Source organism: Lepidochelys kempii, chromosome 1 (assembly GCF_965140265.1).
Source record: "Lepidochelys kempii isolate rLepKem1 chromosome 1, rLepKem1.hap2, whole genome shotgun sequence".
NCBI lineage: Eukaryota > Metazoa > Chordata > Testudines > Cheloniidae > Lepidochelys > Lepidochelys kempii.
Genome location: NC_133256.1, coordinates 295,733,650 through 295,746,555, shown reverse-complemented (window position 1 = coordinate 295,746,555; position 12,906 = coordinate 295,733,650). Strand labels below are relative to the sequence as shown.

Here is a 12,906-nt window from a genome sequence, read left to right as displayed (position 1 = left end):
GCATCTAAAACAGATTGCTGCCAAAGTCAGGACCAGGAACAATCAAATCAGCAAATTAGCCAGTTTGACACGGGCACAGGTGCACAGAAGACTTCGCACATCAGCTCTGGCACTGTGCTATTCCTCAGAAGACCATGCCCGCTTGGTGTTGTTCATCTCACAGTAAATTGGCTGATGCTGAATTGAACTCAACCATGCACATCATCACAGGCACCCTATGCCTGACTCCTATTCCATGGCTACCAGTTCTGAGCAACTTAGCTTCTCCACATGTCACAGACAATCAACAGCCAAACTGGTGGAAAAGCTACATGCCAATCCAGGACTACCACTGTATGCAGACATCTTCAGTCACCGCAGAGCATGATTCATGACCATCATGGTCTTAACTGCCAGATCAGAATTTTTCAGCAGCAACCCTATGGTGCAATAAGTGGTCAGCTAAAGAGATCTGGAACGGTTTCACTGTCGCTGATCTAACCGTTCAACATCCGGGATTTGACCTGCCACATCATCTTTGGACTCTGTTGAACAGGTTCCAAACTGGCCAAGGAATATGCACAGCCAACCTCTACAAGAAGGATCTACGTATGACCCACTTTGTCAGCATGGTCTCTGTCAGTCAATTGTGCATGTTGTCAATAAGTGTCAACTAAACAGACTTCATGATGGCCGTAGGGCCCTTCATTATGCTGGTGACGCTCCTGTCGGGGGGCTCATCAAGCATTGCAAATGCTAGAACAGTGGTTCTCAAACTTTTGTACTGGTGACCCTTTTCACACAGCAAGCCTCTGAGTCCAACCCCTCTTATAAATTAAAAACACTTATTTATGTATTTAACACCATTATAAATGCTGGAGGGCGGGGTTTACGGTGGAGGCTGACAGCTCACAAACCCCCATATAAGAACCTTGTGACCCCCTGAGGGGTTCCAACCCCCAGTTTGAGAACCCCTGCGCTATAACAACTGTATGTAGTATACACTATAGTATACTATATAAAGTATATATAGTATACATATATATGTGATAAATATTTATTAGTATGTTAATACATTGTATATATATCAGTGTTATAATATCCAAGTTAAGTTTAAATACCCTGCATAAGCCTTGAACGCATATGTCATTGGTTTCAGTTCCACAGGGAGTACCATCGGCAACTCTGTCTTTCAGCTGGTAGTAGGAAGTTGTTCCAGACACTCGGCAAAAAAGTTTACAGCGATCTTTCATAGAAACTGTAAAGAAAATCCATCATGATTTTTGTCTGTTGTAAAGCTTTAAGTGAATGAACATTTTTATTTAGTTAGCAAAGAAAATCTGTATTTACTTACTGCCACTGTATTTTGGAAGCCAGCGTACAGCAGATGTAAGACCATTGATATTGAAATGTTTACCATTGAAATCAGAGCACTGTTGCTCTCGAAAATCTTGTTTGCCCTTTGGACATGAATCAGTACTACATGATCGAAATTTCATCCTGCGACCCACACAGTATTTCCCTCCATTTCTCGGCCTAATCAAAATGATTCAAAGTAAAGTACATAGGATCAACATCACTTCCATCATTTGTTTCTAAAACAAGCAGTTGATCCTAATGGCAAAACTTCAAAACAGTCTTTTATCATATCCATTCAGCATTGTTTTTCCCTCTTACACGTTGATATTCAGACCTGATTCTCCACTGCTTTGTGCAGTGAATAGTGAATGCAAAGTGGGTGTATAATACTACCATTTTAGAATCAGGCCTTTCAAGTCTATAATAATCTGAATAACATGAACATCTACTAATTTGTAAGAGCCACATTTTATTACCCTTGTTAGTTGCAGTACTTTACTCTGCAAGAATTAGTAATTAGTTTTACACTGCAGTGGTGCCTAAGGGCCACAATCAGGATCAGAGGCCCATTTTATTAAGTGCTGTACAACCATATAGTGAGAGAGAGTCCTTGCACTGAGGAACCTCATTCTAATGAAGTTACTTGCAGTAAGGGAGGCAGACTCAAGCCCTAAAGCATTATTCTCCAAAGTTCTAACATTAGTTTCATTACCACTGGAAGAGGCAAGTCACATTTACAAGTCTCTACACGCAATTTTAAAACATCTGAAAAACACATACAATTCACCTGAGAGAAATTATAAAATTAACTCAGAAACCTTCTGAATATCAGAGATTATAGACTGACCTCCTCCAGCTTTAGAAATGATTGAAATGGCTATTTATTTTCCTATTGCCTTGAACTAACTTGCTGGGATACAACAATATCAAAAACATATTGATATAAACAAACGAACAACATACTCAGGTCGATTACACAGCCTGGTTGTGCTTTTGATTCCACCTCCACAGGTTCTTGAACATGAATTATAAGGTCCCCAAGGTCCCCATTCTCCATCTACAGGACGTGTTTCAATATCTTTGCTTACACAAATCCCATGGTAACAGTGCTGTTCAGTTGACAAACAATAAAATTTAAAAGTTAGCTATGTGTGCTTAAAATCTGAAAACCAAAATGGAAATAATAGAAAAATTATATAAAAAAAGATATTGTGAAACAAGATTAATGGAAATCAACCAAGTTTATTACTGCAAGGTTACTGTATCACAGAAGCAAAAGAGAAAAAATCTTATTAAAAAAAACTCCACAAAATTAAAGCTCAGCACCAATGGTTAACATCAGATTTTCCAAACGGCTTAGCTTCCATTTTAGGAATGTAAATGAAGTGCCAAAATTTCAAGAGTGTTTTGCAAACAACAGCTCTCATTGAGAACTTTTGAAAAGATGGCCACTTCATTTAGGCACCAAAATGGGAGCCAAGTTCTTTTGAAATTCTGACCCTAAATGCTTATTGATATTTTACACACAAACTTTAGATTTAGATCTGCAGCAGTCTTCATCTTATAAGTTCCCTTCTATTTGCTTTGAAAATTCATGATGAAAAGCAAACCTAAAAATTCTACCATGTTATCAAGCCACCACGAAATTCAAAGTGTTTTAAGTATTCTACGAAAGCAAACAAAGCTAAAGGAAATATTAAGTAACATTCAGAACAATTTGATTTCATTATGATGTATGCAGTGTTCTTGTAGCCATCCTAGTCCCAGGATATTAGAGAGACAAGATGGGCAACTTCTGTTGGTGAGACAGACAAGCTTTTGAGCTACACAGCGATCTTCCTCAGGACTGGGAAAGATACTCAGAGAGTCACAGCGAAATCTCAAATATCATTTTGATGACACTCTAGATCTGATTTGTGCATGAGCCTGAAGACTTGCAGATGAGAGTGACTGGCAAAAAATACTGTGAATGGAACTGGCCAAATTCAGCTATGGCATAAAGTGCAACTCTCATGTTAGCTGCTGGGGGTTACATTAAGACAGAGATAACATAATTACTGTATATTCTGTTAGGGCCACTGCAGTTATTAGATTTGGCACCTTATACCTGTAACTAACATATTATTGTTAATACAAGCCATGAATGAGCATGGTACATTCCAGCCAAGTGAGAGACAGTATTACTACTTCTAAGAGTGTACAATCTAACCTCCCAGTCCTGCACACGAGTAGCCCTACTGAAGTCACTAGGAATTTTCCTGAAAAAGCAATTATTAAAAACTGAGTAAGGACCTCAGGATTTTGTGCATGGGTGAGATTTTTGTAAAAGCACTTAAGGGAGATAGGTGCCCTACTCCTATCGACTAACTATGGGAACTGGGGGACTAATTCCTTTAAAATCCCAGCCCACATTTGGTCTCTACACATGGGCATAGCATCAATCCTACACTATGACTCCCAGTGATTGCCTCATTGGACCACAAAGAATGCAACTAATGATAATACTATACAAAAATTCCCAAGTAAGCATGGGAGAAGGTTCTAGATTGGCTCTGGAGATCTAGCAATTAAAATAACTATGGCAGAATGGATAGAAACAATGAGCCCAGTCTTCCTCAATAGAACTGAATAGATCACATCAACACAGGTTTATGCTATGGGTTTATTATCCACATATACAGCATAAAATGGGTCTTGAAAATTACCCTTTTTGTTAGTCAGCCAATACCGAATACATCACGTTTAATAAACATTTTGCTCTGGATATTGGAACTTATTCACTAATCAGATTTCAGAGTAACAGCCGTGTTAGTCTGTATTCGCAAAAAGAAAAGGAGTACTTGTGGCACCTTAGAGAGTAACCAATTTATTTGAGCATAAGCTTTCGTGAGCTACAGCTCACTTCATCGGATGCATACTGTGGAAAGTGTAGAAGATCTTTTTATACACACAAAGCATGAGGAGAGTGGGGTGGGGGGAGGTTTCCACAGTATGCATCCGATGAAGTGAGCTGTAGCTCACGAAAGCTTATGCTCAAATAAATTGGTTAGTCTCTAAGGTGCCACAAGTACTCCTTTTCTTTTTACTAATCAGATTCTCCATATTGAATGCTGACTGATCTCTTATCTGGTTGAAATTCTCTGAATTTTTTGCCCTGGGTCACCTCAATGTCCACACTGATAGTATATTTTGAGCATTGGATCCTATGGATCCTATCAATCCTATGGATCCTCCAGAACATGGGAGGATGGGTCTACTCAAGGTAGATTTTGGCCTACAAACAGAAGAGCACATGCTGGATTTTATCTTAGCTTAGGACTGGTTACAGAGAGAGTGTGGCAATTTTACAGTCAGACCATCACCCCCTTCATATTAGGATCAAAACCTAGATTAACATTAAATTAAAAGGACTAAAGGACTTGTTTCATTAGTCCAATCTCACAAAATGATGACAATCTCACAAAATGATGGACCTAATACATTTTCAGTACACTAAGGGATATGACTATTGAGCTGTTGGACTATGCCAATGGCCTAGAAGGACATTATGATGATGATAGCTATTGAAAAACTGGCTCTTGAATATTTCTTCCCTCTGCATCATCCTCACAGGTCACCTTGGTATTGATATAATCATTGTAACAAATGAAACAACCACAAAAGATACTAGAGTACCATAAGCTGTTCTATCCCACCTACTCATATCCTTGAGTGGTAAAGAAGTAAGCCTTCCTAACCCCACTAGCAAGGATGGTGGAAAATGCCCCCCTTGACACTGTTCAATGCATGGCCCTTCTAAAAAAGTTGCCATTTTCATCAGAACTCATTCATTATTGGCTTTCTGTTTCTCAGTGTGGCAGGATATGACAGCATATTTATTTCCATAGATATCTGTATTGTGCATATCACTTTCTTGCAGTGGTGTCTATTATAGGGTACAAATATTCATTTTATATCTGATATGTTTTGGGTCCAATTCCATCTGCTTAGCCCAGTCTTCTAGTACCTCCAAATTATGAAAATGTGATGATACTGTGAGAGACCTCAAATGGGAATATGAAGAAACAAAGCTCCCGTATGTGCAGAATTTGCCAAGAGGATGACCAGAAATCAAATATGAATACAGTGGACTGAAAATTCTAGCTCTTATTTTTTTAAAAAAAGTACTTTATTCAAATCTGAAATTTTTACTGTACAACTGTTACAGATATCTGACAGCATAGCCTAAGCCAAAATTTAAAAAGGGCTACAATAACTTCATGGGAAATTTCTGAAAAGTTGCACATAGAAATCCTATGTCTACATCAGGATTATTTCTCCCCATAAAAGTGGTAAACACCTGTTCACATCTGGGATCTTAATAGTTTCTTCAATGAAGTTGTATCCGCTATTGTTCTGCTACATTCCTTCAGAAGCAACAAGATGAAGTCACAGTAGAAAATTGATGCACCAGACACATTCCAGATGTTCCTTTGGGCTTTCTTCAATCATTTAAAAATTTTCTCTTTTCTTTCAAAAAGATCCTTGTGTGTTGATTTACATTATATATATATACATACACACACACACACACACACCATGAGAAGTGTGCTAGGTAGTTTATAATCCTGCACATATGTACACAAGAATAGAGACAATGGAGAGACGTTAACCTTCATGACTGTACTTTAACTAAACAATGGGTTAAACTCAAGCCCAGGAGAACCAGTTTCCCAACCTCTCTTCAGGGATCTGGCGGTTGGAGAGTGGAAAATTCCCAAACAGGACAAAGAAGTCAAGGTGTTGATACTAACCTTTTCAAAACCTCAGAGACTGGGTGTGTCTGGCAGAGAGACTCACAAAGCAAAATAGGAAGCTTTTGGGTAGGAGTGAGAAAGTGGCTGGACCAGCCAAAGTCAGAGAAGGCTAGTGGGGAGAGAAGGATCCATGTTTCAGAACACAAGCTATGCACTACATCAGAAGGATCCTGAATACCCCAGATGACTCTGACCCCAGCCCTAAGAATGCTCTGGACTGGTGGGGAAACTGAAGCAGGGAACTGCATGTAGGGTTTATTATTTTTGTATAGGTCTGTGTATCTCTCATATGATTCACTAAAGAGCAATATTAGAATCCTGTTCAAACTGTCTGTATGTTGTATGTTACCACATGCCCTTGAAAAGTTAAGTTGTGGACCCAGAACACCCAGACAGCTGGAGTTCTGGGAGAGCATGGGGGGACTCTGAGTGGTAAGTACTGGTACTAGGAGCTTGGCAGTGGGTCACATGGTCACAGCTCTCAAGATGGGGCTGCTAGACACAGGGTCTGTCCCGATGAGTGTGTGCCTAGAGGTCCCAAGACAGCTGCATTGCAAGGACTTCCTTAGGGCTCGCTTCCAGGGGCTTAAAGCACCCAGGATTCAAAGGTTGGATCTCCTCACAGCAGTCTGGCAAATGACCAACAGGGGGCACTCAACTGGGTCTGTGACATAGGGATTGGTGATGATGCATGCTCTTCTAGAATATCAAGTTCAACTACATTCAAATCTCAGAAGACCACGAAATGAAGACTTAAGATAACGCCATGCCGACAATGGAATCTTAACTCTGCCCTCTTTGAGTCATGATGCAACACACGGCTAACACACGCATACTAGCATTTTACCCTTATAGATGCTGCAGAGTACACGATGTCGCACATCTTCTCTTTGCTAAGGCAAAACTAAGGTTCAGGTCAGCATAGCAAACAACAGCTACCTATACCTGGCCTACAGTTAAGCAATGACCCTACTCCACACAAACCACCCCAGACTTACTACATATTACCTCCCCTTCACCCTTGCTCTGAGAATTTGTTCTGAGACACTAAGCCCTAGAGACCACTGTCTCGTACACCATCACACTGCTGACAATTCCCATAAAAAGACCACTGTGCATTGCTACTGACACAGCTTACTGAAATGAGGTATATTTGATCCTTTGAAGTATACATCCACCTCTCATTATATCACAGTAACAACTATGCCAACCTGCGCCAACTAATCCCTCCAGCATTCAGTGTAGCTAAACCTAATGCTACAAAGGCAGTTGGAGTGAATGCTGGAATTCAGATCTGTGGAACAAAACACAACACAAACAGCAGCACATTCTCTTAGTCCTTCCCCATTTCTACTTTTTATGGCACCACACTTACTGAACCACACTTACTGAACCATTCCCAGTGGCTATTGCCAGCTCCAAGAGGCAGAGTTAAGGTTCCATTGTGGAGGTGACATGGTACCTTAACTCTTCATTTCTGAGTTTTCAGAAGTTTGAGGATAGCTGAACCAAACAAAGGCACCAACCAAATAACAATACTGGAATGTTGCAGTAAGTTTAATCAATAACAAATATAATTTTCTAAATTTTATATGTATATATATATAAAATGTTTATTTTTTTGAAAATTCCATGGTGCTGAATCCATTGGTGATTTGTGGAAGTGTAGCACTCCACTTATGCACACCAATATGTAGGGCTGGGGCCCAAAACAACAAAAACAAAAAAATCCCAAAAATGTAGGCCGTCACTCCATCCCGAAATCCCCACATTTTGCCACGTGGCATATGCTATATCAAGCATCTTCCCCCAGAGCACACCACCACTTAGGAACATCCAAACTAATTAAAAATTAAGTAGACCTGTTCAAAAATGGAATATATGTCCCAATGGAAATTCCAATATTTCAAAATTTGTTTTCAACCCGAAGTGGAACAAAATATAGAAATATCTAAATTATTGTAGAATGAAAAGTTCCATATATTTTGGGTTGAAACTTTTTTGTTTTTACATATTTGATCTCAACAAAACATTTAGACATTCCTGAATCAAAATGTTTTGTTTAGGCTCAGTTCAACACTAAAATGCACACACCTGAGTTGCCACTATGCTTCACTGAAGCTGTGGTTTGGGCACCTCATACCTTCATTCTCATCCATGGGTAGGCTCTCTTATCAGACTATCTCAGACTATATTGATTTGGTTCAACCAACTGAAGTGTTTTGATTCAAGACAATAGTAAAATACTTTGTTTAGATTTTCCCAACAGAAAATTGAAAAAAAAATTAGGAAAACTTAAACTTTCCCAAAACAAATTTTGATTTTGAGGAAAGCATCTTTTTCATTGAAAAAACATTTCAACAGAAAATTCCTGACCAGTTGTAAAATGAAATCAAACCTTACCTGTATTTTTCATACTTTTAAAGTCTGCATAACAATGTTTCTTTCTGATAGATATTATTTAACAATTTTTTTAGTACACAAAATTTAAAGAAATAAAAACAAATGCAGGCATCTACATATCAATTCATGTAAAGCTAATTTGGCATGGCTCTGAAGTCAGGTCAAGATGCAATCTCGTTTAGGCCTGGTCCCCACAAAAACTTGCACCAGGTTAACTAAAGGTAGAATTTTAAACCAATACAATTTTGCATGTGCGGGCTTGTCTACACTACAAAGTTAAATCAACATAAGAGAGCTTACGTTGACTTAACTATCGAGGTGTACACACTGCAGTGCTCCTCCCGCTGGTTTTACTCTCCTGCTATAATGACATAAAAAAAACACCTCGACAAGAGGTGTAGCACTTAGGGTGACACCGTTGGAGCAATACAGTTTCAGAGTTAACACTGTGTTGCTTATATCACCCTAGACAGAAGTTGTCTAGGAGTTGTCCCACAATGTGCAGCATGACGGCTCTCGTCACCAGTTTGAACTCTGCTGCCTTACAGCCAGGTACACAGGCATGCACCCCTCCCCTTTTAAAGCCCCGGAAGTTTTGAAATTGCTCTTCCTGTTTGCTCGGCATGGAGAGCTCACATAGTATTTGCCTAGCTGAGCATGCCAGCTCCACGCAGCAAATGCGCTTCTGCCCGGAGTACACAGGCGGTGGTGGATCTCCTGGCTCTGTGGGGAGAGGAGGCTGTGCAGGCACAGGTCTGCTCCAGCTGGAGGAACTTGCTTGGGGCACGGAGGAGAAGGGCTATGATAGGGACAAGCAGCAGTGCTGTATAAAAAATCAGAGAGCTGAGGCAGGCATAGCAGAAAGGAAGGGAGGATATATCACTTCTACCAGGAGGGGACTGGGGTCAGGGTGGTGGTATATGGGTGGGGGGCTGGTCAGGGGAGCAGTCAGGCTGGAGGTCGTGGGGGAATATGGGAGCTGGGGCAAAGGAGGGTGTGGGTATATGGGAGGGAGAAGCAGTCAGGATGGGTGCTGTGGGGGAAGGTGGAGGGTGGGGTCAGGATGGTGGTATATGGGTGGAGGACTGGGCGAGGGAGCACTCAGGGTGGGGATCAGGGTGCTTAGCCTCAGGTTGTGGGGGAAAAAGGCCATGGTTTTAAAGAAGAATGAAAAGAAATAGAATTAAATCTTTCCCTGGGTAAGTAAAAACAGATACCACTGCCATTCACTTTTTCATATAGATGTAAACTGTGCTGGGTTAAATTATTGATGGAGGAAGGGAAACTGGTAAAATTTTTGTACATCTATTGTAGATTATTCATTAAAGAAAAAAGATTTACTTTTCCTGAGGAAGGTTTTTGTATTAAAATAAATCCCAGTTTTCAAGACATCTTTACTTTAGTAAACACATTAAGTTAAAATACATTACAGCATTACATGGCTCTGTATAGTATTATTAAAAGCGAGTCAGTGTCATATGGACCAATACTGTATTTCCATTACATTGCACATATTCAGAATTGGAATGAACTTTGGTTATCTGGGCAATATGATTTGGGTCTCTACCTCCACCGTGATCACAGATGCAAAGCGGTATACTTTTCACTCTCATCTCTGTTAAAGGAAGGAAGGAGGTGTCTCAAAAGCAATCAGTTTTCAGAAAAAAACTGGACCAGTGCCTCCACTTACAAGAATCTCTGTCTTTCTACTGCACCTGTAGTTATTTTTGCTCTGATATGCTCTTTTGAATTTATTGCCTCAATTCTGTATTGAAGTGGTAGTACTGAAATGTATTTACAACAGAATTCATAAGAGCTAGTAGCTGCAGAAAAATCATAAGCAAAGAGGATCAAATCCTTTCCTCTTTTCACAGGTGCACAAGTCCTGATATAAAGAGAAATTACTGTAGGGAGGCAGAGGGAGAGAATCACAAGGGAGTTCTCTGTACACCTCATACTGTGCTGCATGTGAGTTACAACACACTACAACAAATCATTAGATAAAAATGTAAATAATCTCTATTTGAAACAAGGCGAGGGATTTCCAGTAGAGATAAGGAGGTTTTAGTACCGTTATACAAGGCACTGCTGAGACCTCACCTGGAATACTGTGTGCAGTTCTGGTCTCCCATGTTTAAGAAGGATGAATTCAAACTGGAACAGGTACAGAGAAGGGCTACTAGGATGATCCGAGGAATGGAAAACCTGTCTTATGAAAGGAGACTCAAGGAGCTTGGCTTGTTTAGCCTAAGTAAAAGAAGGTTGAGGGGAGATATGATTGCTCTCTATAAATATAACAGAGGGATAAATACCGGAGAGGGAGAGGAATTATTTAAGCTCAGTACCAATGTGGACACAAGAACAAATGGATATAAACTGGTCATTGGGAAGTTTAGACTTGAAATTAGACGAAGGTTTCTAACTATCAGAGGAGTGAACTTTTGGAATAGCCTTCCAAGGGAAGCAGTGGGGGCAAAAGACCTATCTGGCTTTAAGATTAAACTAGATAAGTTTATGGAGGAGATGGTACGATGGGATAACATGATTTTGGCAATTAATTGATCTTTAAATATTCATGGTAAATAGGTCCAACAGCCTGTGATGGGATGTTAGATGGGGTAGGATCTGAGTTACTACAGAAAATTCTTTCTTGGGTATCTGGCTGGTGAATCTTGCCCATATGCTCAGGGTTTAGCTGATCGCCATATTTAGGGTCGGGAAGGAATTTTCCTTCAGGGCAGATTGGAAGAGGCCTTGGAGGTTTTTCGCCTTCCTCTGTAGCATGGGGCACGGGTCACTTGCTGGAGGAGGATTCTCTGGTCCTTCAAGTCTTTAAGCCACGATTTGAGGACTTCAATAGCTCAGACATAGGTGAGAGGTTTTTCGCAAGAGTGGGTGGGTGAGATTCTGTGGCCTGCGTTGTGCAGGAGGTCAGACTAGATGATCATAATGGTCCCTTCTGACCTTAGTATCTATGAATCTATAAGTTAATCATATGTTTGAGGTTTGTTTTAATTGTGGCTGAAACCTTCTCCAATCATACAAAGCTTAATTAGAAAAGAAAAAGCATTCCAGGACCTCCTTACACTCTCCTCACCCCATTCCATGTATCTTCTGGGGCCGCAGCTGTACCCAAGGCACTCCACTCCACAGGAGATTAAACACGACAGCCGCACATACACCCAGCTGTGAGAACCTCGTTGGTGTACGTGTTTGTGAATTCCCTCTTCCTTCCCCTTTAAAGATACTTTGCCGTGCATGTATGAAGGTTACCTCATCATTACATAGGTATGTTTCCATGGTTATGGAATAAAAATCTACTTATGGAAACTGAATTTATCTTCAAATTCTCCACCATAGGGTGGCTGCTGCTAATATTCACCAACAATAGGTGCATGTGCATTGTTATAGTTGGGCACACAGAGCAATCATTTCAAGGTTCACAGCATGGTGCAAACAAACAATGCCAGGGTCAGCACACTATAGCAACACACATTACTGTGGCTCATTTGTTAAAATGCTCCTTCAGGGCTTCCCTCCCCTGAAGAGTCCGTCTGTTAAGTTCCTCTTATAGCCTTGTGTTCATAATGCACAACACAATACTGAAGAGCAGTGCAGGATCCGTGCTTTCTGACAGAGATGGCTGGTTCACAAGTTACCAGGGCAGTTGAAAAGCAGCTGGAATGATGGGAGTGAGAAACCTGCATCATGTGACGCTGAACCTGCCTTCATTGTAAACCCTTCCCAAAACACCCAGTAGGCCAGTTGCACAGTGGAATAGCTACCCACAGTGCACTGCTCTCTGTGCTGATGCAAGAGCTGCTACTGTGGATGTGTTCTACCAACACAAGAAGCATAGCGTGAACATGAAACAGCAGATTCATTACAGCAGTGGCTGTACATCAGTGTAACTTAAGTCAACTTAACTTTGTAGCAGTGTCGCTGAAAGCCAGCAAAACTATCCCCAAACTTTTTACCTTATGCCCCCCTTCTGCCTCCCAGAGCTGAGGCTGGGAGCAGGGCTGTGTCTCCGGGGGGGGATATGGACAGGGGTAAGGGAGCCGAGGCTGGGGCCACAGCTGGGGGCAGGCACGGGGCAAGTAGCAGAGCCCAGCAAGTAGGACCAGCAGCCCGGACCCTGCATGTATGGCCAGGTGTGGGGCCGGCAGCCAGGACTCTGCATGCGGTTCTGGGCGCAGGACCAGCAGCTGGGATCACGTGTGAGCAGCTGGAAGCGGAACCCTGGGTGTTGGACCAGCAGCCGGGACCCCTCGTGCAGGGCCGGGAGCAGAACCCCAGGCATGGGGCCAGCAGCTGGGATCCCACATGTGCAGCCAGGAGCAGGGCCGGCAGCTGGGACCCCACGTAC

General features: G+C 41.4%; 1 protein-coding gene across 1 annotated transcript in view; it reads right to left on the bottom strand.

Moving 5' to 3' along the window:
- Positions 1 to 12,906, bottom strand: part of ADAMTS20 (ADAM metallopeptidase with thrombospondin type 1 motif 20) — a 169,174-nt gene that overhangs the window by 91,914 nt on the left and 64,354 nt on the right. The window contains exons 12-14 of the mRNA XM_073331555.1: positions 2,302 to 2,447; positions 1,334 to 1,515; positions 1,101 to 1,237 (exon numbers count right to left, since the gene is read on the bottom strand). Coding sequence (XP_073187656.1) covers positions 1,101 to 1,237; positions 1,334 to 1,515; positions 2,302 to 2,447 — 465 coding nt within the window. The remainder of the gene's footprint in view (positions 1 to 1,100; positions 1,238 to 1,333; positions 1,516 to 2,301; positions 2,448 to 12,906) is intronic.